The sequence below is a fragment of the Aspergillus costaricaensis genome (assembly GCF_003184835.1).
Source record: "Aspergillus costaricaensis CBS 115574 unplaced genomic scaffold BO79scaffold_16, whole genome shotgun sequence".
Taxonomy (NCBI): domain Eukaryota; kingdom Fungi; phylum Ascomycota; class Eurotiomycetes; order Eurotiales; family Aspergillaceae; genus Aspergillus; species Aspergillus costaricensis.
In genome coordinates, this window is record NW_020291816.1 from 172,035 (window position 1) to 196,230 (window position 24,196).

The 24,196-nt window shown below is 41.2% G+C and overlaps 8 protein-coding genes across 8 annotated transcripts; 4 read left to right on the forward strand and 4 right to left on the reverse strand.

Moving 5' to 3' along the window:
• Positions 1-895: 895 nt before the first annotated feature.
• BO79DRAFT_173302 (glycoside hydrolase family 13 protein) lies at positions 896-2,893 on the reverse strand (the record flags this gene model as incomplete). Its single annotated transcript, XM_025679675.1, has 3 exons — positions 2,655-2,893; positions 2,167-2,582; positions 896-2,083 (listed from the first exon to the last, which is right to left on the reverse strand). Coding segments are annotated over exons 1-3 (1,803 nt in total), but the record flags the coding sequence as incomplete, so codon positions are not given.
• Positions 2,894-3,352: 459 nt separating this feature from the next.
• BO79DRAFT_265763 (uncharacterized protein) lies at positions 3,353-4,513 on the reverse strand (the record flags this gene model as incomplete). Its single annotated transcript, XM_025686905.1, has 4 exons — positions 4,176-4,513; positions 3,898-4,120; positions 3,729-3,846; positions 3,353-3,676 (listed from the first exon to the last, which is right to left on the reverse strand). The coding sequence occupies exons 1-4, from the start codon at positions 4,315-4,317 to the stop codon at positions 3,353-3,355; spliced, it is 807 nt and encodes a 268-aa protein (XP_025539357.1). The 5' UTR covers positions 4,318-4,513.
• Positions 4,514-4,720: 207 nt separating this feature from the next.
• On the forward strand, positions 4,721-6,282 carry BO79DRAFT_237756 (Zn(II)2Cys6 transcription factor; the record flags this gene model as incomplete). The annotated part of the gene is made up of 2 exons (XM_025684734.1): positions 4,721-4,776; positions 4,821-6,282. The coding sequence occupies 2 exons, from the start codon at positions 4,721-4,723 to the stop codon at positions 6,280-6,282; spliced, it is 1,518 nt and encodes a 505-aa protein (XP_025539358.1).
• Positions 6,283-6,824: 542 nt separating this feature from the next.
• BO79DRAFT_173308 (putative MFS transporter) lies at positions 6,825-8,516 on the forward strand. Its single transcript, XM_025679676.1, has 2 exons — positions 6,825-7,472; positions 7,524-8,516. Exons 1-2 carry the CDS (start codon positions 6,850-6,852, stop codon positions 8,473-8,475), a joined length of 1,575 nt encoding a protein of 524 aa, XP_025539359.1. The 5' UTR covers positions 6,825-6,849; the 3' UTR covers positions 8,476-8,516.
• Positions 8,517-8,559: 43 nt separating this feature from the next.
• BO79DRAFT_287595 (uncharacterized protein) lies at positions 8,560-9,242 on the reverse strand (the record flags this gene model as incomplete). The annotated part of the gene is made up of 3 exons (XM_025688604.1): positions 9,070-9,242; positions 8,949-8,999; positions 8,560-8,879 (listed from the first exon to the last, which is right to left on the reverse strand). The coding sequence occupies exons 1-3, from the start codon at positions 9,191-9,193 to the stop codon at positions 8,560-8,562; spliced, it is 495 nt and encodes a 164-aa protein (XP_025539360.1). The 5' UTR covers positions 9,194-9,242.
• A 7,805-nt stretch (positions 9,243-17,047) lies between these two features.
• On the forward strand, positions 17,048-18,453 carry BO79DRAFT_195050 (uncharacterized protein; the record flags this gene model as incomplete). Its single annotated transcript, XM_025681102.1, has 8 exons — positions 17,048-17,164; positions 17,226-17,253; positions 17,310-17,481; positions 17,537-17,673; positions 17,722-17,776; positions 17,838-17,903; positions 17,957-18,086; positions 18,136-18,453. 8 exons carry the CDS (start codon positions 17,048-17,050, stop codon positions 18,451-18,453), a joined length of 1,023 nt encoding a protein of 340 aa, XP_025539361.1.
• Positions 18,454-19,077: 624 nt separating this feature from the next.
• Positions 19,078-21,062, forward strand: BO79DRAFT_195052 (amino acid permease). The gene is made up of 2 exons (XM_025681103.1): positions 19,078-19,433; positions 19,498-21,062. The coding sequence occupies exons 1-2, from the start codon at positions 19,211-19,213 to the stop codon at positions 20,970-20,972; spliced, it is 1,698 nt and encodes a 565-aa protein (XP_025539362.1). The 5' UTR covers positions 19,078-19,210; the 3' UTR covers positions 20,973-21,062.
• Positions 21,063-22,003: 941 nt separating this feature from the next.
• On the reverse strand, positions 22,004-23,720 carry BO79DRAFT_265774 (MFS general substrate transporter; the record flags this gene model as incomplete). Its single annotated transcript, XM_025686906.1, has 5 exons — positions 22,004-22,910; positions 22,960-23,289; positions 23,342-23,391; positions 23,463-23,484; positions 23,536-23,720. The coding sequence occupies 5 exons, from the start codon at positions 23,718-23,720 to the stop codon at positions 22,007-22,009; spliced, it is 1,491 nt and encodes a 496-aa protein (XP_025539363.1).
• Between the last annotated feature and the right edge of the window lie 476 nt (positions 23,721-24,196).

A 24,196-nucleotide genomic window follows, 5' to 3' on the forward strand; every position in this document is an offset into this window, starting at 1 on the left:
AGCTGCTTTAGCAGATTCTCGCGCTGCTGTGTAAGATCTTCGAATGATATGTCATCAGGAATGGGTGTATTGTATTTCGACATTAGCTTGCGGGCTCGGTAACGGCTTTGCATGAGTTCTGGGGCGAGTGGGTCGTATCTAATGTGTGAATTAGATCCCAGGGCACTGTGTTTGCAGGTATTGTTGCTCGAGGCTTACAGCATCCCTGATATCATACGTTCATATTGCTCGCACCAATGCGTGTTCGCTAGGGACTTGGCGGTTTCGATTAGAGCAAGGTTCTTTTCTGTTGAAGGTTCCATCGTAGTGGTCGCTAAATGTGTAGAATAACAGTTGAATAGCTGTTTCTGATGGTGCCTATGGACAGGATTTAGTCAATGGGATCTAAGCCTGGTCGTTGTGTGACTTATAGGGCTGGCGATGAGGGGCTGTGGCGTTTAGATAATGTGTTGTCTCAGCTGCAGATGTTTGATGCAGTATGACAGGATACTGATGTACCAGAAGGGTAATTAGCTTGATATTCTACTGATAAGACTAGAGCTGAACAGGTGATTATAGAGTGTGTCCTCGAATAAAGGAGGATAAACAATTTGCCTGGTTCGGACAAGAAGGATGGCATTGCTTGGTCTTACCGTCGTTGCGTCATTTCATGTACATAAGCTGGACTTCCAGGCAATGATTACAGTTTTCCTATTACTGTTATTGTACCCACTGATGGCCTTGTAGCAAGATAAGAATAACTGATCGTCAGGCGTTGATCCTTTGCCCTATACCTGGAGCGCGGCTATTAACTTGCCAAAGAGGACTAGCGTGAAACCGTAATTTGTGGGCGGCCAAAGTCAACAGATCTCGACACAACGTAACACTAGCAGTGATACCATGCAACATGCTAATCACAACACCCAAGAACCCCTTCAAAGGCGCGGAGCGTGATCGCTGTCTTGTTTGCCACGGGCGGGGCAGTCTGGAGCGTTGATGAGACCCAGTGTGTGACGTGGATGTCGGAAGGAACCGTCCATTCGACTGCAGACGCTGTCCAGTTCATGGCAACAAGCCAGCTCTCTTTTCCATCTGCACTAGTCCTCAAGTACGCGAAGACCTTTTCGTTATGATAGTCCAGATCTTCAAAGCCGCCGTAAACGAACGCATCCTTGTATAGCTTTCGATGCTGTATCGCCTGCTGCCAGTACTGCCAAACGGATATTTCACCTTTGCTGGGAAAAGACATCTGTGTCTCCACATTAACAGTCTTATAATCATCATTTACTCTCATCCAAGGTGTTGCATCAGGGACTGTGAAGCCTGCATGCGGGGCAGCACTCCATTGCATCGGGGTGCGGGCGTGGTCTCTCGCCTTTCTCTGCAAGAGCGTCCTAGCCTTAGCCAGGCCTTCGGTCCCAACAGGGTAGAGCTCTTTGGATTTGTTCCAGAAGTTGACCGACTCAACATCCTTGTACTCGGTGTCTGGATCCCACTCGAGGGGAAAATTGCGCATACCAATCTCCTGGCCCTGATAAAGGAACATGGTCCCACCTAGCGTTGTCTCCAGAAGCGCTAGGAGCTTGGCTCCACTCTCTCTGAACTCATCCGAATCATTGGTGTATCGCGATACTGACCGCGCCTGATCGTGGCATTCCAGGAAGATGGCGTTCCAGCCGTCCCACTCTTTCATTCGTTTCTGCCATCCGGACAAAATGCCTTTCAACTCGGTCAACTTCCAGTCGCGCAGGCTCCACTTGGAATCTCCCTTGGTTTTTATATCTTCAATTTCCATGTGATCGAAGTTGAACGCCATATTAAGCTCTTTTGCTGTGGAGCCCACCGTCTTGATGATTTCCTCGATGTCGGTGACGTATGGCGTTTCTCCCACAGTGATGGTGTCGTACTTGGATAATACATTGTCGTAGATGCCGTGCATAAATTCGTGGAATCTTGGCCCGTTTGTGTAGAAATGCTCGCCAGGCTGGTATTTAGAGGCTGGATCAATGATAGGGGCATCTGGGAAAGACTGGTCCTTTGAAATGAGGTTGATGACATCCATGCGGAACCCGCAAACCCCACGACGCAGCCAAAACTCCATGACCTGTATTACCGATCAGTAACACCACTCGCTCAAAGACGCAGGTCTTGAAGATTAATCGAGCCCTGGACCCCAGCGAGACTCACATCATAAACCGCAGCAACGACCACTGGATTCTCCCAATTGAGCTCGACTTGCGCAGACGTGTGCAAAGTCAAATAAAACTCTTGAGTTTCCTCATGCCAAGTCCAAGCACTGAGTGCATCGCCCAAAATCTGCGCCCAGTTGTTCGGAGGGATTGGGTTCCCGTCATTGTCGAATCCCTTGGCCGGCCTCCAAATATACCAATCACGCTTAGGGGAGTCTTTGGAGCTCGCAGACTCAATAAACCAAGAGTGCTGATCGGACGTATGATTAACCACAAGATCCATCATGAGATTCATAGCATGATCCCTCAACGCCTTTACCAACAGGTCAACGTCCGATAAGGTACCATACCGCGGATCGATGGATTTGTAGTCTGCGATATCGTAGCCCATGTCGACATGTGGGGACGTATAGACTGTATGAGAAAATGTCAGGCATTTGTTCTTCATATGATAGCTGCGCTCAAGACAGAACTGATTCAACTCACTCGGACTGAGCCATACAATATCAACACCCAGGCTCTTCAAATAAGGAACCTTATCAATAATACCGGTCACGTCACCCCATCCATTGGTTTTGCTTGTAGGTTTACCACAGTTGAAGCTTGCGGGATACACTTGATACACCACCGCCTCTTTCCACCATTTTGGGGTTGTGTAATTAGATTTGGGACACATGGTACACATAAAAGTTTGGTTGAAAGAGGAACTGGGAATCTTGCTCAGGGGAACGCTTGGTAAGACTGAAGGAGACCAGAAAGTTTGGAAGAAAGCCATGGTTGCGGGGTCAGGGAAACGTATTTATTTAGTTCGTCGGCCATATTATGTCACATCAGAAGGACCTTACCATACGAGTCAGAGTGCTGTCGATGGCAGGGCTTAGCGCCATCGGGCAAAGTTGGCGCATGATGCCTGGACAATCATTGCCGACTTTACCGCATACCAAAGAGAGTTGAATGCATTTGTACTTTGCACTTCTCCACATAATCTTGCCCAAAAAAACTACTTGAATTTCCGCCACTGGGTGGGCATAGGTGGCTGATAGCGGTCGGGTTAGTCTCCTGTCAGGGAAATACGCCAGAACGTGTGGATTATATGATCAAGCAAGAGGTGAATTCCTAAACACACTAATCCAGACTAGAATAACAATTATTACCTTCGGCATCGAGACTAAGGAAGGAAAACCTCAAGGCAACCTTCTTGTCAGTCCATCTGCATCAAGTAGCCTGACAAGACCGAGCATAACCCTCAATGCCTCCTTCCGTCGACGGCGATTGCAAAGATTGTAAAACTCCGAGTGATATAGATGGAGGCGCTTGTCTGGGCGCTCTCCATGCAAGAGAGCGTCTAAGTATTCGCGGGGTGGGTCTGCCATAGTAAGCTGAAGATTTGTGCTATCCATAAAGATAACAAAGGCTCTACGACACAGGTTCCTTTGGTATGCCACCACCTTTTGCAGTAACAACTGTGCTACTTGGCCTTTGAAGTTGTAGTCACCATCTTTGGCAACCTGTCAAGACGTGTCAGTGCATGTCGCACGCTTAGGACGGAGCGAGACTGACCGAAAATACTACCAATGGAGAATGTGGCATAGAACAATCGAGTAGCACCCCTTCACACTCAACTTCGCCTCGAATACCTGTGACTTCAAAGCTCATGGTATGGATACGTGAAGATTGCCTTGATCATCTTAGTTTCACCAGGTGGAGGCGAGAGTAACCAGTTACTTACAGAGGTTTGTCCAGGTGCACGTGGCGCAAGATGATCTCCATGAAGCTAAATACGGCTTGCTTGGACGCGTCGAAGAAAACATCGGAATTGAGCATCTCGCATAGAGGTCGAAAAACTGGCAGGAAAATGTTGCGCCTGTATCGGGCACGTGTTGCTGTTCGCCAAAGATTCTTTAACTCGTTTTCTGTCGGTTCGGCAAATTCCATGGCGAGCGATTCGAATTCTGCCATATGTGAGCATCTCCAAGACAACTATGAACGAAAGTGTACAAGTCCAACCTTCATCTCCATCCTTGGGAAGATAATCATCTCCAAGTATTTCGTCGAGAGAGGCGTTAAAATGCCGTACTAGTCTCAAATCCTCAAGTTGGTTCGATGTCCAATTGTTAGGAGAATGGAATAATAATGGGAAAGGAGGCATGTTGACAGTCGTGCCGTAAGTACGAGGAAGAATGAATCAATCGATGCTGTGTTGTGAACGAACTTTTTCTTGCCGTGATATTCGAGCGATTCTTTCTCGACAGGGAGAATCCGTCAGTTTGCCACAATGGAAGGTGCAAAGCGGATAGGGTATCGTTATATGATGCACTTCCATATTTGGGGATGGTGAATACCCTGTACACCACTGAAATTCCGGACCAAACGAAGGATGTGAATATCAAATTAATATTATAGTATATGAAAACAAGTGAAGAGGCTAGCTGTGAATGATATGATGCCTGCAGGCAGCAATTTCACCTTCCCAGTCTGGTTAGTGCTGACTCCGATCGGGATGCCATTTCGCACTCCATCAAGCCTGAACAGAACACGAATCCTCGACCATCATGAAAGCGACCAGAAAAAGCACCCCAAAGTCCCGCACGGGATGTATTACCTGCAAGTAAGTAAACATACTTTGCATCGGACATGTGTCTAACCCATCAGGACCCGTCGCATCAAATGTGACGAAACCAAACCTCGTTGTATACGGTGCGTGCGATCAAATCGCACATGTGGGGGATACACATCGCTTGAATCTACCAATGTTGTGGATACAATCAAAGCATACGATATTCCGTTCAAAGTTCCAGGCAGTAGATTGGATCGCCAGCTCCTCCATTTCTACTGCGTCGAGGCCGCTTTGAGTCTTTCGAGCTTCTCCGACGCGGACTTCTGGAGTCGACTCGTGTTGCAAAGATGTCACCATCAACCTGTGATTCGCAACGCACTTGTCACACTGAGTGCTATATATCGGGACTATAAGTTCAAAGATGATGCCAGGCCAGAGTCCGACCGTCCATCGCTGCAGCATCTGCAACTAATCGCCAGATCCCACAAACAGCTAAGGATGCATCTTTGCTCGCCGGACGCATCAACTGAAGTTGCTTTGATCTGCAGCGTGGTGTTTTACACCTTTGAGGCTCTTCTAGGCAATGCGGTACAGGCGATTCGACACCTCGATCAAGGGCTAATTCTGCTGAAACGGAGTCAGGCTACCGCGCCCGTGCAGAATGCCACAGATGCCATTCTTCCACGTTTAACAGTATTGTTCGCCAGCCTGGACATTCAAGCAAGCACATACAATCCAAGCCGGCGGCCCATATTGTCTCTGGTCTCGCCATTAGAACAGTCCGGGCTTGTCCCGCTCATCCTAGACAGCTCCACCCTGGCGGATGCACAAATGGCACTCACCAAGTTGCAAAATTGGATGTTGCACCATCTTGCGTCTTCCTACCCATATAAGAAGAAAGTCCTGCAGCTTCTACCAGCCGACATCCTTGTAGAGCGACATCACTTATATGACCAATTGACGAGATATATAAAGACTGTGAGCGCGTATTCGACCCACCTTTCTGGCCCGAGCACGGCAAATTGTCTGCTCCTTCGACTGCAAGCTCGGATGTTCCGCACTATCGTGGCTGAGGATGTTCCGTCCCTGCAGTTTACAAACAGTGACTCACTGCGGAAATGCTTACAAGATATATCGGCCATTTTGGAAAGTATGTCGGGTTATTCCTCCACACAGGGCACCATTGCGCAGAGATCGTTCACATCGAGTACCCAGCTCGTCGCAGCGCTTTACTATATCTGTATGAAAAGCAATCTTCCCAGTATAGTAGACACTGCACTCTCACTACTGCGACACAAAAGGCTGCCACACCGCGATGGGATTTGGGACGCACGGACGGTGGAAGCGGTGGTGCATGGCATCCGACGTTCCAGCAAGCTGCCTGAATGGCGAATAGGCGGACAGGAAGCTACGGAATATCGACTAGAGTATGCCAATGAGAACCTTATCAACGCAGCTGGAGAAGGGGGCTTGTATGAGATACGGGAAATGCTGCGACGTCATGAGCAGTATATCATGCGTGGCGACTCTTCTAGTTTAGTATCTGGTCTTATCTGACCCCCACGAGAGCTGTAGGCAAAGCTGAGCTGGCCGCGCTTGGCTCCTCAGCTTCTGGGAGCGGTTCAACCCGATTCGTATCCGATGGACGACTTCCACGGCGCGATAGCGGGATGATGTCAACACATCAAGGCAATACGGCTAATTTGCGTGCAGGGATCGGGTATTGACTGGCCAGTTACACTCGCAGCCGGCGCGTCGCCTCACTTTTGAGTTACGCCATGGACAGATGACCGCCAGTCATGGCTAACCTCTAAACCTAGACCGGCACGGCTTTGCGGTGATGGCATGTTGTTCTCCCCGGCCCAGGATTGAATGCAGTCCTCGGCATGTGCCATCCCCATCAAACGTGGGGGTCACTTTGCGGGGATCAATTGCGGGGGATGGCCGCTACCCCGTGTTTTAGTGTCGCCCCGTTAGTCTCGAGCTTGAAGCTTAAAACACATGCGGGTTGGCCAAGCGGAAAGCGTGGGGGTGTTGGTTGAGGAACGGGTTATTATATTGGAGAGCTGCCTTGCTCAACCTGCTTTGAACACTTTCTAGCCAACAATCAAACATCTTCCTGAAATGGAGCCTGACAAGCCAGCCGTGATTCACGATGAAGGTGTGGACGTGGCCAAACCAACTACTATCGATGGGCTTCCGCATACTCCAGTCCTGGTGACAGAGGAGGATAGCAAGCGGATCGCTCGCAAAACAGATCGAACGATCCTAGTGATATTGATCTGGGTGTACTTCCTGCAGATTCTTGACAAGTCAGTGTTAGGCTTTGGTGCGACATATGGCCTGGAAGAGGACACTCATCTCACCGGGAACCAGTACTCGCTGGTCGGTTCAATCGCCCCGATCGCGCAGCTCGCATGGCAGCCCTTCTCCTCCTGGCTGATCGTGACTGTTCCGCCTCGCATCCTGATGCCTACATTAGTGCTTGGATGGGGCATCGCGCAGACCTGCATGGCAGCATGCAGCAACTTTGGCGGGCTAATGGCCACCCGCTTCTTCCTCGGCCTGTTCGAGGCTGGCTGCCTCCCACTATTTAGTCTCCTCACCAGCCAGTGGTATCGTCGTGCTGAGCAACCAATCCGCGTAGCGGCATGGTATGGCACGAACGGCGTGGCGACCATCATCGCAGCGGTGCTATCATTCGGCCTCGGACACATCAAGTCGGGAGTAATGAAAGAGTGGCAAATGTGAGCCCCCTTCCACCCACTAGATAACTATCCGCAAACTAACCTCACTAGCATCTTTCTCGTTGTCGGTCTGATCACCGTCATCTCCAGCCCATTCGTCTACTGGCGCCTCGACAACGACATCCCGTCGGCGCGCTTCCTCACCGAAGAAGAGAAGCTCCAGGCGATGGAACGTCTGCGAGCAAACCAGACGGGCACGGGATCACGCGAATTCAAGCTCGGCCACGTCTATGAAGCTGTCCTCGAGCCCAAAACCTACCTGTGGATCAGCATGGCCCTCCTCCTGAACATCGGTGCCTCCGTGTCGAACGTCTTCGGGCCGTTAATCCTCCAAGGTCTCGGCTACGACACATACACCACTACCCTGCTGAACATGCCCTTCGGCGCCGTGCAAGTCATCGTCATCCTAGTGGCCAGCTACCTCGCCCAAAAGGCGCGTCTGAAGGGCATCATCCTGGCGGTGCTAATGCTCCCTGTCGTTGCGGGCCTAGCCATCCTATATGCCGTGCCGCGGAACAGCTCCACCAACGGCGCCCTCATGGCAGGATACTACCTCATTGCCTTTTTATTCGGCGGGAACCCTCTAATAGTCAGCTGGATTGTCGCAAACACAGCCGGCACGACGAAGAAATCCGCCAACATGTCCTTATACAATGCTGCCGTATCGGCAGGAAACATCATCGGTCCTCTGCTATTCAACGAGAAAGATGCGCCAGCATACAAGCCCGGATTGCGGGCATGCGTGGGGATCTTCGTCGCCTTGATCGCAGTGTTCCTGCTCCAGTGGGCCGATCTATGGGTACTGAACAAGATGCAAGAGAAGCGGCGCGTACGGAACGGCAAGCCAGCCAAGGTAGTGGATGTGTCGATGCAGAGCGATCGAATGATGGCGATCGAGCAGACGCTGGAAGCAAACGGCGAGGAGGGACAGGCGCATGTAGGGGCAAATGGACTATTGGATTTGACGGATGGGAAGAACGAGGATTTTGTTTACGTTTACTAGCCGATGTTCACGATTCATGACGGTCTGATATCAGATTAAATTACATACATACATTACCATCCATCCCACACCAGATCAACAATCTTAACACCCCCTACACTCCTTAACCCACAACCCAATCCCCTTATAATCCTCACGAACATCCTCCCCACCAAGCCAATAAATCCTCCTAATCTGCCCCTCACTCGGCTCCACACCCCACGCTTCCACCCCATCAAGAAGCAGATAATTCCCTTCGTCCACATCGAACCCAGTCACGCTTGCCCCGGCGGGAGCAGCGCCATTCGGCTCAGTCAGGGCAATCGGTGCTGTTTCGTCCTCTTTGACGTAGAGATGTTGAATGCCTGTAGTGGTGTCGTATTGCTTGTGGCCGGTGATCATGGTGTTGTTGGAGCCGCCTTTTACTGTATTATAGATAGAGTTTGGGTTAGTGTGTGATTGGGGGGTTGGGGAAGGGGATGGGAGAGGCGTACGGATGAGAATGGGGTAGTGTTTTATGTCGCCGGTTCCGATGTATAAGTGTGCTATTACAAATTGATATTTAGTATGTGATTTGTGTAGTAATGTGGGTGATTGGGCTGGTGGTATACATACTTCCATCAGTAACGACTGTCCAGCCTCCGTCTGCGACGAGGGTGTATGTGGATGGTAGGGAGGCGGAGGCGGAGACGGTTGCGATGAGGGAGGTGAGGGTGGTGGCGAGGTAGAGGAGTTTCATTTTGGTGGGTTTATTGAGAATAGAATTGTGGAGTTGACTCTGGGTGATGATATACTACTATTCAGGAAAATGTTGAAGGTAGAGGGGAAGGGAGGGAGATGGATCTTTATATGCAGGTGTATCTGGAGGGGGGAGCTATTTTAAGATCATTTGGGGCCCCGCCGATCATAAGTGGCGAGTTGATTTGCATTGGTTCTGGATGTATGGATGAATGTGGTTGATGCAGGAGGGACTGCATTGATTCACTTGCAGATGATTTGAGTTGATTGCAATGTATGTGTAGTAAGAGTAATAAGTAATGGCATTGGCCGGATCCATTTACCAAAGAATTGTTAGGTTTGGAGAGAAAGGGGGTATATTCTAAACTACATAGTAGTAGGACAACAGTAGGACAACAGCATAGTTCAGGAGAAAAGATTATCGATAGACTCAATCTTGGGAACAATCGATCCCTGGTCCGGCTGATCGGGTTGGCCGGGTAGCAAACTAAGCCAAACAGCATCTAAGCGAACTGGATCTTGCGGGGAACCGAACTTTAGTTCCGATGCATGTCTCACCAGCCAGCAGCCAATGGTGCAAGGGTGATGCTACACAACCCAGCCTTGCTTGGTTTAGAAGTTTGAGTTGCATGATGATGGAATGTGGCATTCAATGTCTTGGATCAAGATTCACAATCAAGTTCTTGTTCTTGATGACTTACCGCTGTGTTCTTCAATATATAGCGGAATGGCCATTCAAGCTTGAATAAGCTACAGCCAGTTACACTGGTGACCTGCTTCATGCATTTTGCTTGCAAAGAAGGGGCTGGGATCAAGGCATGCATAGTGGTTGAGTCGCAAACACATTGTAGGTCCATTGTAGACCGGTTGGTTAGGTAAAATGGGTAAAGTGTCTGCAGAATTGCACCGCATCACAGTGTCTTGAAGTGATAATATTTGAAAAGTGCATGTATTCCAGGACTCAGATGAGTCGTCGTCAGCTTCCGTATTGTATGGTGAAGCTGGGCATTGCCACGATTTGGAATGCCGTGAGTCTTCACTTGTTGCCCATCATGTGAAGCAACCCGAGCCTTTAGCAGGACCAGTATCACCACAACATGACTCCTATCACGCATCTTACTGATACTATCACCACAGCGATCCTGACACCTCGTGTATGCCAAATTATTTTCCGTTCTATACCGAAGCAGTGTCATTGCTTTGACGCCATGATCTACATCGAAAATGGCTCCTCCACCAAGGAGAGCAGACTCCCCTTCGAAATCGAAGAATGGGTTCAATTCAATTCAATTCAATTCATATTCTTATACCTGATCAAGCCTGTTAAGTAAGATGCTAGCTATGCAGGTGCTTTACTATTTAAAGCAGGAATATAATTCTAAATACTATTATATCTCTCAGACTCGCAGTAAATACATGAAGTAATATATTCTGTAATATAGAAAAATTATTATTACAGCTAAATATAATTAAATATAATGAAAATAATACAAAGCAAAATTATATAATAATAAAAATAAATAAATATTATAACTGGCTGGTTAATTACCTGTAAATTATTATTTCTTTATTTTTTATCTATATTTTACTTCTAATCTGTTTATTTCTTTTAATATATATAATCTTTCTCGTTGATTCTTATAAAATATATATAAAATCTTTTATTTAATATTTTTAATATTTATTTTTATGGCCCTGAAATCTATATATTTTTAGTCTAGATTAAATTTTTTAAAGTCAAGTTTAATTTAACTGAATTATCTGAGTAGATTTATTTATAATATAAATTTAATAATATAGCAGACCGCCTGCGGGTTTAATATAAATAAATTATAATTAATTATTTTATCCCCCAGATCTGTGCGTGCGGTGATCTTATTAAATATTTAATTATATAATTTTATAAAATAAAAATATATAAGAAGAATATACTTAAAAATCTATAATTTTTTTTTATAATTATATTAGTTACTCTTCTGTGTCTTAATCTTATAGAAGAAGTATATAAGATTAATTCTCTATATATATATCTGTATAATTACAAATATATATATTTTTAATAGACTTTTATAGAATATCAGTATTTTCTTTCTTAAGAAAACTTTGACTAGATATTTTATAGGTATTACTGTATACTCTATTTTCTATTATTTAATTTATTTATTTAGAAACTTGCTATAAACAGTTCTTTTAATAATAAAAATAAACTGGATTATCTATTATTCTAGTCTAATTTTATATTCTATTATTTATTTTATTTTAAAATCTGTAATCTCATTCTCTTTAATTTCTATATAAATAAGAATTTAATAAATTATAAAATTAAGATCTATATCTTACAGAACTCTAAATTTATTATAAATAATTTTTAAAAAGAGCTATCTAGAAGAACAGCTAGAGATTTTTATTATTTAAATTATAATTTAATTATTAGTAAATATATAAGCCTTTCCAGAGCTGTATCTTAATAAAATATTTTTTATAAAAATAAAAATTATCTTAACTTTCTTTAACTCAGCTATATATATAATTAAATCTTTTTTAATATTTAAATATATTTTTTAAATCTATTTAATATAAATACTGATTACAGAGACTTTAATACCCCTGTAATAGTTATTATTATTTATATATAAAATAACTGAAGTTAGCTATATATAATAAAATTAGTTATATCTAGTAAGCACAGCCTTATAAGATTAGATATTATATTAAATATATAGTTTCTAGGAAATTAATATAAATATATTATAGATTTTTTATATCTCTTTCCGCTGGGGGGTGGGGGCAAGAACTATATATTTTATTTATTTAAAAATTTTAAATAAACTTATATCTCTTAGTTTAAATATATTTTTTTAGTACTTATATATTAGACTACAGAATTAGATAATTTTTAATTTTATTTAAATTCTAAGAGCAGTTTCCTTAATTATTTATTATATAAATTATTTTATTAATAATAAATAAAGTTTAATGTCAAGTACTGCTGCTGCTATATTTTTAAAAATTTTATTAATTAAAATAACTGTATACCTCTGAATCCTAATAAATTCTATTTTTATATAAATTTATTATTTAATAGAAATCTGCTTACTAGCAGAATTATATTATATAATAATTTTATATAATAATTATAGAATTATAATTATATAATATATGCAGTACATAAAAATAACAGAGATATTTTATATAAATCCTGTAATATTCTAGAAGATTTTAAGATTTTTACTGGCTTTAGTAACTGTCTTAACTTAATAAATATTAAATAAAAGAATTTTATTAAATTAAATACCAAGATATCAGGCTAATTTTAAGAATTATATAATAATTAGCTTTGATCCAGAAAGAACAGAAACTATAATAAATAAATAATTATAATCTTTCTATTTATAATATTTTTAAATATTAATCTCCAATAATTTATCTAATTTATTCAGGTCAGAATCAGGAACATAAAAATTCCTAAAATAAATAAATTTAAATTTATCAGATATGAATTTAGATACGTAATAATATAACTATATATTAGTTTTAATAAAAATATTTTTAATAAATTATTTATTAATAGTATAATTTCTGGAAATAGCTAATATAGTTATATTATTAATCTATTTAAATATCTAGGATTCTTCTCCCAGTAACTATTTTAAGTAATTATAAAGTAAAAAAATATTAAATAACAGGAATAGAATAAGCAAGATAAATAAATCTTATAAAATACTATTTAATATTAGCAGTAGCTTACTTATATAATTCTATATTCTAAACTAGATTATATATTTATATAAAAATACTGTTACTCATGGAACAAAATAACCTAGTTTTACTTATTAAAGATTATATAAAAGATATATATATAATATATAATTATATATTTCTAATATATTTAATAATAATATATTTATAACATAATCCCTTCTCTAAGTATTATAGATTTTATCTAGAATTATCTAAATTATATAATTAACAGAAATACTTTTATAGTTTTTTAGATATCTATAAAAAAGTAGGCTATAGTCCTCTACTACCTATATAATATATATAATAATAATTAATTCTAAAAGCTTGTCCAGAATATTAAGTAATATTATTAATTTATATAATTTAAATAATTAGAAATTATAGAGACCCTCCTTACAGAGGACTATTATAATTAACTACTAGAAATAGTCTAGATTATATCTTATATATATATAAATATTAAAAATTATAATTAATATTTTAATAACTACCGGCTCATGGACTAGTATATACTATATATAATTTAAAATAATATTAATACCAGATGCTTTGTCTGCCGGAGTATATTTAATAATATTTCTTATTTTCTAACTTATAATTAGAAAAAATTCAAGAATCCTGGATTCTCTAATTATATTAATATTAAATAAATTAGTCTTAGAAGACTCTGGAAAGAAAATATATTTAAAAATTTTTATTTTTTATTTTATAATCTCTGTATTACTATATAGATTCTTAAAAATTAAAATAATTTTATTATCTTTATTATAATTCCTGATTTAATAGAATATTTATTATATACTATAAGACCTCTTTTCAGTAGTCCTGTATATAGTATTTTAATAGATTTTTTTTATTATATTTTTAATAATTCTTGTCTTTTTATTTCTTACTATTATATATTTTTATTATTTATTCTTTATTTATTTTCTTTTATATATATATCTTACTTTTCTTATTACTTTTACTATCTTATAATATTTTAGAATAAAGCTGGAATTAATTTATTTACTAAATTTAATTTACAAAATTAATTTTATAATAATATATTATATTATTTTTATAAAATAATTAATAATAGTATTAATCTATATAAAAATTAATTTTTTATTTAAGTATTACCACAGACCCCCTTCCAGATTTATTTTTATATATTTATATATTTTTTTTATATTTATAACCTTCTAATTTCTCCTTAATACTGGTCTTGCTAATAATATATCTAGATTAATAATTATAATTATTAAAAGATAATTAGAATTAGTATATATAATAGATATAGTCTTATAAATAATTATATAATTTATAAGCTTAGAAATATTAAAGACTAGATTAATTATAATCTATTATCTTATATATTTCTAGATAATTATATTTAGTTCAAGCCAGAGATCTAGATTAATATTATTTATAAATATTAATAAAAAATCTATTTTAAAATCAGATTCAGCAGCTTCCCCGCCTTATATAAAATAATAAAAATTAAAGTTACCTAGTATAAGCCAGTCTTTATTTTTTAATTATTTATTATTAAAGAGAATCATGCTTATCAGAATACTTATAATTATTCTATTTTTATTATTATATATATTCAGCAGATACAAGATCTATTTATATTTATTATAAAAACAGAATTCCTGTATATTCTGTAAATACTCTATATATTATTATTTATTTAAATTAATTTTTCTAAATATAAATATATACACCTGTATCTATTCTTTAATTATAATTATTAAATATAACAGCTAATAGCTATAAGTAAAATTATATATAATATTTAAACTAGAATTCTTCTAGAATTCTTAAATTACTATAATATCAGCAGCTAGAATCTGGAAATCTTATAAAAAGTATTCTATTACCAGATTTCTTGACTTATTTATATTATATTAAATAATCTATAAAGAATCTTTATTTATTAATAATAATAAATATATTTCTTTTATTTAAAAGAATTTTTAACTAAAAAATCTTCTCCACATAATATTATTTTCTTAAATATATTAATATACTGGATTCATAGCTGCTGCTGAATATCTTATTTAATAATAATATTAATAAAATATATTTTACCTGCCTGGATTAGAGTTATAATATTTATTATAAAATATTAAAATTATTATCCTATTTTTTTACCAGTTATATATTATTTAATTATATATTTATAAACTATATATCAGAGTCTTTAAGAGTTTATATTAAAACTAAAAGTTCAGAGTTACTGAAAATATTAATATAAAGAATTTTTTTTATATATATAAACATGACACTGCTTATTCTTATTATCTATAATCTAATATATTATATAATCTATATAAGCTAATTAAATTAGAAATTAAATATAATATTCTATAGAATTATAAATTCTATTATTTCTTTTTCTTCCTCTATAAAAGGCCCTATATTAATATTTATAATTTAAATATTTTTTATATTCTTTTCTCTTTTTTTTTTTTTTTTTTTTTTTTTTTTTTTTTTTTTTTTCTTCTTATTTTACTTACCATCTGTGTCGTCTTATAAGTCTTAGCTAGTATTAGATTATTTATATTATAATTAGTCTTTTTAATAAAAAATATAATAAAGTTTTTAAAATTATTATTTCTGGAAGCAGTTTCCTGTATTATCAATTTATTTATAAATATTATTTTTATTAATAAAAATATTATTTAGAAACAGAGCAGAACTGAATAATATTAATCTAATAATTTCTTAATTAATCTAATCAGAATCTGCTATATTTTCTTTTTATAAATTAAATAATTTCTATTTTATATATAATATATATCTCTGTAATTAATATATTTTAATTCTTTAAGAATGCCTGCGGTCCTGTATAAATATTTATAAATTTAATAATATTTTATATAATATATACAGGCTCCTTTATTAAGGCAGATACTTTTTATATAATTATACTATTAATAATTATAATATTAATATATCTATATTATTTAATTATACTTAACTGTAACTAGAAGCTCTGAATCTTATAGAATCTTATATTTAATTACTATATTTATAATAATTAAAAAAATAAATTTTATTACTAGAGCAGATAACTTCTTTTCCTGGAGATCTTAAAAAAAAGTTATTAATTATATTATATATATAATCTAAATATTACCCCAGTAAAATATATTATTTATTAGTAGAATTTTAATAATTTTCTTTAATTATATTATATTAACTAATTTAATCTATATATTATAAATTATTATTTCTTAAATTAAAATACAGAGAACTGTATTCTTTTAAAATCTATATATTTATATAAAATATAAATAGACAGCTTTTATCTCTATAATAAAATAGAGATTAAAACTTAAATTATTTAATTTAAATTATTATATTATAACAAATTTTACAGCAGCCAGGGGAGAAGAAATCTTAATTTAATAAATTTAAATATATATCTTCTCAGCTTTTATAAGAATATTTTTTAAGAATAATTTATAATACCTGGCCATACTATTCAGATTATTAAATTTAATAATAATTTATATCTTTTCTATCAGCTTAAAAAAAAATATATTTATTAATATAGATTTTAATTATAGTAAGATAACAGGTAGTATATCTTTTTAAATAATAATATTAGTCTAACTGTAGACATTAGTAAAAAAAAAAAAGATTAATAGATTTTTTAATATAATTTTTAATAAATAAAGATATTTTTCTATACTCTAGCGCAGTATCTTGATTTTTATATAAAAAATATTATATTTTTATTATTAAGACTGTCCCGGAAGGTTCTTTAGAAGATTAATTAAAAATTCCTGTATATTCTTGATATAATTAATAATTAATTTTAGTATTTAAAAGTCCTTATTTTTTTTCAGATATTTTAATAATATATTTACATTATATTAGAGATCTAAAGTATATTTCTAGAGATATTCAGATTTTCTTATAAAAATAACTAAACTAGACTAGTCAGTTATTTTTAATATTATTATCAAGATAACTAATCAATATTGGTATTAATTAATAGCGATAAGAATTATAAGAAACTTATTAATGTTTAAGACCTCTAGGGCATGGTGTTGCGGCGTGATTTCAAAAATCAGATTCCTGCGCAAGTTGTTGTTTTTTCGAAGAATGGGTGGAGATGGCCATTGGCATGTTTGTCATCCTGCTCCGACTCTACGCTCGAACTAGAGCAGTAGGCTTCAGGAAATGGCAAGGGGATGATTACCTCAGTATCGTGGCTCTTGTTCTTTGGGCAGTAAGTATACAATTCGCTAGCGAGGACGAGGGTGTAAAGGTTGACATACCGTATCATGTAGACGGAGGTCTTCATGTTCAAGTTCGTGTGTAAGCTCGTCTCTCCCCGAAGAGTGGCCGCCAACTGACAGGTTTTTGCTTTATAGTCCGCTTCGGCGCTAATGCCGGACTCAGCGACGAGCAGAGAGCATCCATGGAGGAGTGGGAGATACATGAGCGACAGTTTGGATCGAAATGCCTTCTTGTCAGCTGGTTTGCCTACGTCACTCTGATTTGGGTGTTGAAGGCTTGCATGCTGTTTTTCTATAAGCGTCTGACGTACGTTGACCCGTTCATATATATCAAGTCATTGCACCGCACTGAATCTAGGTAGGATTGGCCTTGTTCAGCAAAGGTTCATCAAGGTCGCGGCAGGCTTGTGTTTGTGCACCTACGTCGCCGCCACCCTGACTATCCACCTACACTGTAACCCCGTCAGCCAGTTGTGGCAGATTTACCCAAATCCTGGCAGTAAGTTAATAGTGCGACTGGTGTTAGGGTCGGCTAATGGGTCTTAAGAGGCGTGTACGCAGGGCTCGGCGAATTACATTGCCATTCTGGTGACTAACATCATGTGAGTCGCAATACACGGTGCAACTCGACCACTGCTAACGCAGAATGGTGTCCTCATCTAGGACGGACATCGTGCTGCTCTCAATCCCTCTGCCGTTACTGATCCAAGTGCAACTCCCTTGGCGCCGGTATGTCCACCTCAGACACAGTTGTGAGAGCCCAAGTCACTCATATTCCCTAGGAAACTGGTGATCGGGCTGCTGCTTTTCGGAGGCGTGTTTGTGATAATTGCCGCATTGTTCCGCTGCGTCCTTTCGCTATGGCACATTGAATCGGTTAATACCAGCAACCTTTGGGCAACGCGCGAGAGCGTATGTTCCCTCCCAGGTTACTCCCACTATTGTTCTGACCACCGTATAGGTTATTGCCATCATCACGGTCAACATTCCATGCATCTGGCCGCTGCTTCGGAGGTCATCCTCATCGCGAGAAATATCGACTGGGGCCAGTGGAACCGGGCGGTACAAGTTGGGACCGTTAGCGGGGACGGGAACAGCGAACCGGAGACCAGCCGGACCCGAGTCTATCTTGGAAGATAGCCAATCTCAGTTTGTCAGTGATGTTCGGGGAGGGTCAGACCGAGTGGGAGAGGAGGTCGGGCGAGGCATCGATGGGATTCAAGTGACGACAGTGTATGAGGTGAAACATGATCAGTATGGAGTCAAGGATCGAGTATGAAGGGAGAATTGAGTAATATTCGAGTCAGTTATCACTAAGCACGTGATCCTTGTCCCAGACGGGAAGGCGGTTGCCGTGCCCGAAACAGTCTAGTGCCGGGAGTTGATTTTTCTCTTCAGTTTTCTCCGCTTTCTTTTTCCGTCTTCACTTTTGCCTCTCATCTTCTCTCCTTCTTTGAGTACTCAAACCGCTACAGTCTGAGTGTTCTCCAGGAATTGAGCTGTATTTATTGTAATATGTGGTATGTCTAATGTCTAATGGTGAATACTTCAATTAAAGTGTACTACATTTGTACCTGTCCGTCGCTAACCGGGCTAATCCACTCCAGTGTAACCCCGCCGGCTAGAAGGCCGCTAGAATCCACTTACTGGCCGCTTGCAACCCGTGACACCCCCGTGATTGGCCCGTGATTAGGTAACGCCATGGCAAAACAGTGGAGAGTTTTCGTCCGCGGCGACTGACGTTATGGAACGAACTCCCCCGATCTGGGAAAAACTCGGTCCAGACAACCAGACGAGAAAATCTTGCCGCCCCCCCCAAGATGGCCACATGGAAAAAGGTTTGTCATGTCTGTCTCTGTTTCTGTTTTTCCTCTTCCCCAAAACTCAATCCGGTCATCATTGACGTTGACTGACACATCGACTCCCTCCCCAGCTGTCGTGCGCTGAGGCTGTCATCTCCGCTGCCTCGCGCTCTCTTCTCACCTTCCTGATTTCCTCTCATACCTTTCCCCACCTCACCTGAAGACCTGTCGGTTATGGAGGACAACAAGGCCGCTTCCCAAGGGAAGCTGCCCATCGACAGTGCCATCACCGAGGAGAATGGCTCCCAGTCCCCTTCCGATCGCTCCCTCACCCCCTCCGGCCTGCGCGAGCGCCGGCGCAATGGCCTCACCAAGGATGTCGAAAGCGACAATGAGGAGGAAGAAACTAAGCTCAAGCGCAACCTGAAGAACCGTCACTTGCAGATGATCGCCATTGGTGAGTGGGAAACACCTGGGTCCGACAATTGACATTCCTGCGAACACTCACTAACCCCCCGAAGGTGGTACTATTGGTACAGGTCTTTTCATCAGCAGTGGAACGGCCCTTGCGGAAGCTGGCCCGGCAGGTTCCCTTATCGCCTACGCCTTCGTCGGTTCTATCGTCTATTCGGTCATGTGTTCGTTGGGAGAGATGGCTACCTATATCCCCATCCCCGGTGCCTTCACCTCCTACGCCGCTCGTCTCGTCGACCCCAGCTTGGGTTTCGCCATGGGTTGGATCTACTGGTTTAACTGGGCCTCCACATACGCCGTCGAGTTGACCGCGTCGGGTATGATCATTCAGTACTGGAATGATCAGCTGTCTATTGCTATCTTCATCGGTGTCTTCTGGGTCGTCATCTCCGCCATCAACTTCCTTCCCGTCGGTTTCTACGGCGAGCTGGAGTTCTGGTTCTCTATCACCAAGGTCTTGACCGTTCTGGGCTTCATGATCTTCGCCATCTGCATCGATGCTGGTGTGGGCAAGCAGGGCTACATTGGATTCAAGTACTGGCACGACCCGGGTGCTTTCGCTCCCTACCTGATTACCTCCAATGAATCCGTTGGCAAGTTTGTCGGTTTCTGGGCTGTGCTCATCCAAGCTGGTTTCTCCTACCAGGGCACTGAGCTGGTGGGTGTCGCCGCCGGTGAGACTGAGAACCCCCAAAAGACTGTCCCCTCGGCCATCCGCAAAACTTTCATCCGTATCCTGGTTTTCTTTGTCTTGACTATCTTCTTCATCGGCTTGCTCGTGCCTTACACCAACCCCGACTTGGCCAGCGGAGCTGAAAACGCTTCCGCCTCTCCCATGGTCATTGCCGCCAACTTGGCCGGTGTCAAGGTCCTTCCTAGCTTGATCAACGCTGTTCTTCTCACTGTCGTCTTGTCCGCCGCCAACTCCAACGTTTACAGTGGCAGTCGCGTTCTGCTTGGCCTGGCCCAGGAGGGTTTCGCGCCCTCGATCTTCGGTTGGGTCACTCGCCGTGGTGTCCCCTACGTCAGTGTGGCTTTCACCGCTCTCTTTGGACTTCTGGGCTTCATGAACGTTTCGGAATCGGGCACGACCGTCTTCAACTGGCTGGTGAACATCTCCAGTGTGGCCGGATTCATCTGTTGGACGTCCATCAACGCCAGTCACATTGCCTTCATGAAGGCAATGAAGGCCCGCGGTCTGTCCCGCGACACCCTTCCCTACAAGGCCATCTGGCAGCCCTGGTTGGCCTGGTACGGCCTGTTCTTCAACATCCTGATTATTTTCACTCAGGGTTTCACCGCTTGGATCCCGACCTTCAACGTGTCGGACTTTTGGGTAGCCTACATCTGCCCTGTTTTGTTTGTCATTCTGTACATTGGCCACAAGGCGTGGTACCGCACCAAGTTTGTGCGGCCCATTGAGGCGGATCTGGACACCGGTCGTCCCCCGTACACCACTTGGGAATCGAGCAACCCCAAGGACGGATGGGTACGGAGAATCTGGGATAGCATCATGGGATAGACGTGAATATAGTGATGATGAATATATATTAGAAGAATCGGAGATTTCGTTATGTCGCATACAGCGGAGTTTGGCGTGCATTTGTGTAACATATTTATAGTTGTATAGTTATCCGGTAGCTGATAGACAGCTACTAAATCATATTTAGATGCAATTTACGTTCAGTGTAATTAGCAATCATGCAATCTCTCTCCGCAGGGAATACCAGCCTTTTCAGTAATGAAATGGTACTTAGTTACTACTTTATATTAATATAGTAGATATAGTGGCACTCATCGCGAGGAAACCCTGATCCCAACCTCGCTGTCTACCACGCCCCGGGGCAACATCTGCAAAAACTAGTCAAAGACAACATTGAGCAGTGAAGATGGAGTCAGACCTTAGCATGAATGAAATATATAAAGCACACCTTGGATTGGTACCAAACAATGTTTGGAGTGGGTAAATGGGTAATAATCTTGAGTTCGCAGTTACTCTGAGCAGTATGATGTTACTAGTCGAGAGATATATATATTTGCTGCTTGGGATCAGCCCCGTAGATGTGATGGCTCCTGATTCTTGTTTGGGATGTACCAGACTATTTACTCGTACTTTTTGACATTAGCAATTAGGTTGATCAGCTAAATCAAGTGTAAAGTTACTATTGAAGTCTCTTCGCGTTGTGGGACATATTCGGTGGTCGTGGTGGTACCTACCGCTTCTACCACTAGTACCAATAGTAACTAGTACCACTACTGCTACCTACACTATACAAAGCACAAAACTACAAACATCATCATAATTAACAATTTATTTGATTAAAAGCACCTTCATGATACAAATATACTCTAACTGTGCGTGTCCCAGCCTCCCAAAGCATAGCATAGTATCCCCATAAATGGTCGTAATCATGAGTCTTAGTCTTTCCGTGTCAATTAATAGTACTTAGGTATATATTCCCGCCTCTTTCTCAGCGCCAGATGGCACTGACTGTAGTAACCGGTGTGCAGAATCCAACTAGACACTCGCATTGAGTGTCATGCCTCTGCACATAATTACTGAAAGTCTTGATCCACCCCGTTCTCCGCATACACTTGCAGACTGTACTTGGCAAACGCACTCCGCATCCGCATCTGCTCTCCGTAACGACTGAGAAGTGGCGGCACGATACAGAATATCGTTGCTAGCACGGCCAGGATCGAAACGGCCACGTTGGCACCCAGTGCGTCGAACATTTTACTCCCAAACAGTGGGAACGCAGCCGAAAGCAAGGATCGAATGATGGAGAGAGCAGCAAAGCCGCTAGCAGCGTAGCTCAGATAGCTGTCTGCCATGTATGCCGTCACCACGATCTCCAGCTCATTGAGTGCGTATCCGATAAAGAAGAGCGCCACCACGGAAACAAACCAGTTGACATTGGTCACTTGGGGAGGGATCGTCCAGGCGAACCACCAGAGCGCGATCGCGAGTACAGGTGCTCCGATGTAGATCCCCGTCAGCTTGTGTTCTGGCTTGAGGACTCCGCACTTCTTCTGGCGTCTTCGGATTATGCGGTAGTCCACGATGCGGGTCAAAGCGTTGGGGATAACACCGAGTCCGAGGGCGAGAAACGGGAGGGATGCTTCTTCCGTGCTGAAGCCGAATTGCTCATAAACCGGAGGAAGGGCTTCCGTGAAGAGGTAGACCAAAGCCACGCACACTCCGAATATCATTGTCACGATAAAGACGATAGGCTCGGTTAGGAAGAGACGGAGAGGCCGCAACAAGCCGAGATGGAGGAAGGTGCGCAGATCCGGCATGTAATCCGGGTTTTGCGCCTTGAACGTATCGTTCCCGGTCAGCTTACGGAGAGTTTGGACTTCACGCATAAGAATGAGGGATGGTCGAGACTCTTTGATGCATAAAAGAAGCGCGGCGAGGAAGGCGGAGACAATAGCGCCGACGTAAAACACCCATCTCCTGTGCCAGTGTTAGCACCCGCAAATCGAAAGGCTAAGAAGTCTCCCACCATCCAAAGCGAACAGAAATATACGAGCTTATAATAGGCCCGGCGCTAACACCCATGCATGCCATCGAGACGTAGACTAACATGACAAAGATCCTATCATGCGTATTGAACATGTCTTCGATACTTCCGGTAATCACAACGGTAGGGATGGCTGACAGAAAGCCGGTGATGAAACGGCCGACGACTAGGGAGGGAATTGACGGGACCGCCGCGATGACGAGGCAGAATACGCTGTATAAAGACGCGCTGAAAATATAGAGCTTCTTTCGACCGAAGGATTCCGAGTAAGGGGGAAATACAATTCCCCCCAGACCTTGTCCTAGAAGATAACTATAACAATTAGTGTCTAATGCTCGGCCATTGGGTAGTTTTGGCAGCGCACGTTGAGACATATAGAAACAATGTCAATGTCTTTGACGTTCCGAACTCGGCCTGTGCGGCCGTGGCTGTTGTGGCCTGTCAAATGTGAGACATTGTGCATATGTGCGGAAAGCCCTACTCACTCCTGAGGTACTGAGACATGTCCTGGACAGTTGATGTCAGCAACATATCACAGAAGTCTCAAGACAACCTCACGTGAAGAATTCCAAAAGCGAGATCACAACAATATCGTAGGACTTGCGCACTGGATGCCAGTTCCGCGGATGTTTGGGATTTGTTCGAGCCCAGCGCAAGTGACACCCGTCTGGGGTCAGTTCCAGTCCATGCTCGGCAGCAAGGACGTTGAGATCAGAAAGCTCTTCAATGCCGAATTCGCCCATGGTGAGAATATCAACCGCTCACAATGGATGTCTCAGTCCATCGGTTGGTTTTAAAGACCAGGTGGTTGTGGATCAATCAAGGGATGCATACCTCGAGTTGTGGTTGTGGAGATGATCAGTAGAACACGCGGATCACCTCCCCACTTGTTTGCCCCTTATTTGGACTAAAGAAGCTGGTGCGGGTCAGTGCGATGGATAGCAAAGGATCCCCAAGCACGACCAAGCAACGGGGCGTGCCTGCTAATGTGCGTAGCCGTTGTTAAGAGCCAGGAAATGACCCGAGCATGTAGTACACACTGGGGTTGTATGCTGCGGGAGTATCTTTGCGTGACGTGTCACGGAGCATCTTTATCACAGAATGGGCACGGATCGTCCACAAGCTTATCATCTACTGGCCGTGTCAAGAGGCTCGGGGCGTTGGAAGGTCTTCCTCATATGGGCATGTTGACGGGTAGCCGGCATACAGACTTCGCAGA